This window comes from Penaeus monodon, chromosome 23, assembly GCF_015228065.2.
Source record: "Penaeus monodon isolate SGIC_2016 chromosome 23, NSTDA_Pmon_1, whole genome shotgun sequence".
NCBI lineage: Eukaryota > Metazoa > Arthropoda > Malacostraca > Decapoda > Penaeidae > Penaeus > Penaeus monodon.
In genome coordinates, this window is record NC_051408.1 from 44,182,238 (window position 1) to 44,184,892 (window position 2,655).

The 2,655-nt window shown below is 49.8% G+C and overlaps 1 protein-coding gene across 1 annotated transcript in view; it reads right to left on the reverse strand.

Moving 5' to 3' along the window:
* LOC119588328 (venom serine protease-like) overlaps positions 1 to 612 on the reverse strand; it is a gene marked incomplete at its 5' end in the record, with an annotated part of 10,574 nt that extends 9,962 nt beyond the window's left edge. Inside the window, 3 exon segments of the mRNA XM_037937019.1 lie at positions 21 to 482; positions 485 to 505; positions 508 to 612. Coding sequence (XP_037792947.1) covers positions 21 to 482; positions 485 to 505; positions 508 to 612 — 588 coding nt within the window.
* Positions 613 to 2,655: the final 2,043 nt, after the last annotated feature.

Consider the following 2,655-nt stretch of genomic DNA (forward strand, 5'->3'; position numbering starts at 1 on the left):
TCTTTCCGTCACTGTTTTACCCAACAGCTTTGCTCCAGGATGGGCAGTGTCACCTCCATTAGCTTGTCGGGCTGGCTTCCACCGTACTGCAGCTTGCCCCATCCTGCAGCGATGCCCAAGGCTCCTGCGTAGTTCTTGGAGTCGTCGGCGGGCAGACAGACGGACCTCAGCTCCTTGTTCTTGGACAGATCCAGGGTCTCGGACAGCTTGAGGAGGGCAATGTCGTTGTCATACCCTGAAGACACGTAGTTGGGGTGAAGGATGACCTTGGCCACCTTGACCAACCTCGTGACGCCCGAGACGTCGTCAGTGGAGACGGACATGTCGTGGTCGGCCACGCCCACCACGAGACCCTCGTCGGACTCGCGGTTCCCGTACTTGTCGAAGAAGCAGTGGGCGGCGGTCATGACGTACTGGTTGTTGATGATGGATCCGCCGCACCAGTAGTTGGCTCCGTTTTCGTACTTGAGGCCGATATGCCCCCAGGGTATTTGTGGGCAGGTGGACAACCTCTGTCCCACCAACAATGCGGTTGGGGTTCGCTACGCCACACTGGCAGCCAGCAGTTGGGGCTAGTGGTTGTGGGCTGCTTGGTTGTTGCAGCGCGGGCTGTAGTCTGGCCAGTTCCCCGGTGGAAAAAATCAGTTGAGTCAGTGTCGCTGCGGACGCTCCTCACGGTGCACTCGAAGCCTTTGTCTCTGCCGTACCTGTTGCTCTTGAAGGTAGCTTTGAGTGTGTTGGTTTTGGTGACGAAGGTCTTTTCCCCGTGGCCGCAGAAGGTCTCCACGCTCTCGTCGTCCGAAAGGCGCAGGCTGTCTCCTTTGCAAGACTTGGACTTTTTCAGCTCGAAGTTGGAGCAAGAAAGTCAGGTGTTCGTCGGAGTTCTGGCTGGAAATGTCCAGGTGCACTTCCTCTTATTGGGGTACTTCTTGGGGTACCCCGGGGTCTTCATGGTCACCTCTTGTCCCGTGGCCAAGGTCTGCGGAAGCAAGGAAGCTAGGCGTCATGTTGAAGGCAGCAGAATAACTGCAGAATATTTTAGCATGGGTGAGATGAGGGCAGTGTAAGTAACTGAGGTGGGTTTTTACTGTTCAGTTGGATAATCATGAAATCTAGGATGGCCTTGTACACATTTGTTTTACTTTTTTTCAGAAAAAGCGTGTCTTCTGTGGCCACGCTACAGGAAGACCCATCCGTGCACAGTCAATGAGCTCAAACGCCTTCGACTCACCATCGAACCTCCACACTTGGCGCGAGCAGCTTTAGGGTCGACGTGCACGCCTTGCTTGCGTGCGACCTCAAGGCCTTGCTTCGGCTCCGCGGGAAGCTGCCTCGAGCTGGTCGCCGCAACAAGGCCGGCCACCACCTGGAACGGCCGTCGAAGAGGGTTAGAGAGCCAGGCAGGAGGCAGCAGGTGAGCGAGACAACAGGGACGCCCGCCACCTTCAATTCTATGTTAGTGACGTAAACCGAACAAGGGGCTAATGGTAATCCGAGGAAAACTTGATAAAATGGGAAGAGGAAAGTGAAAGGAAGTGGATGAAACTTCAAGAGAAATCATCTGCAGTATGAAAAAGGGTTAAAAGGGGAAAAGTTTAACAGGAAAAAGTGGTTGAAAATCTTGAGATTACTTATTTTCAGAGAAAAATGTACTTTATTGTTGTTATTTAAGAATACTGAAACATAAATAACACCAAAATCCGATTATCAAACGAGGCTGCAAATCACAACATAACACTATATAGATAACAAATAAAAACACTGAAATCTGCAACCCTGCTGGATTCTTTCTAAATCCAGCAGGAGGAGCGTTATCTTGCTTACGTGGAGCTTACTGAGGCTTGAGTTCGGGTTTGCCAAAAGGTGGACACAGAATCACTAATGAGATGGAATGATGTGTTTTGCATATCATTATGACCGCCTTAATCAGTTCCATCCTAAATGTCCTACTTTACCTCAGTCCACATCTTTGTAATAAAACTACATTCATTTAATCATGATCCTTTTACAAAACGTCCTACAAATTCTCGAAAATCACACGATACGATATTGACTTTACCCATTTTTTTACAGTGATGGTAATCTATATAAAAAACGAAAAATCAATAGCCATCATATACTGTCTACATATTCTGTTTACATTATCAGTTCCTTAAAGATTGACAACTATACTTGTGTTCAAGGTGTTGTTAAACAAAATTTCATTACGAGCTAGATGTCGTGGACAGGAGGGAGGGCAAGTTTATGGTGAGACACTTGCTTCGTTCCAGATATCCTCGATTTCCCCGCAAATGACTATGAAGTCACGTCTCTCGAAATACCCTCCTGCCTCGACCTGTTCCTTGCATTCAAGTTGCTTGGGCTCTAAATTCGGGCCCACGTGTCCTTCAGTGCAGGAAGAAATTACACTCCTGGTGGCCAAGAGGACGTATAATGCGCAGGGACTCAGAAAGGCTGGTGACTGAGCTGTACTGACCAAGACGAAGGCTGTGGAAGTCCTCATGGCGCAGAAGAAGAGGAAGAAGGGTGGTGGAGCAGAGTCGCCAAGCCCTTTTATGCGCCTCGACAAGGCTCGTCGGCGAGAACCGCGGCTGCTGAGGGCCCTCGCCCCATTAGAGGCTAATTGGCGACAGCTGATTGAGCAAGAGCGGGTGA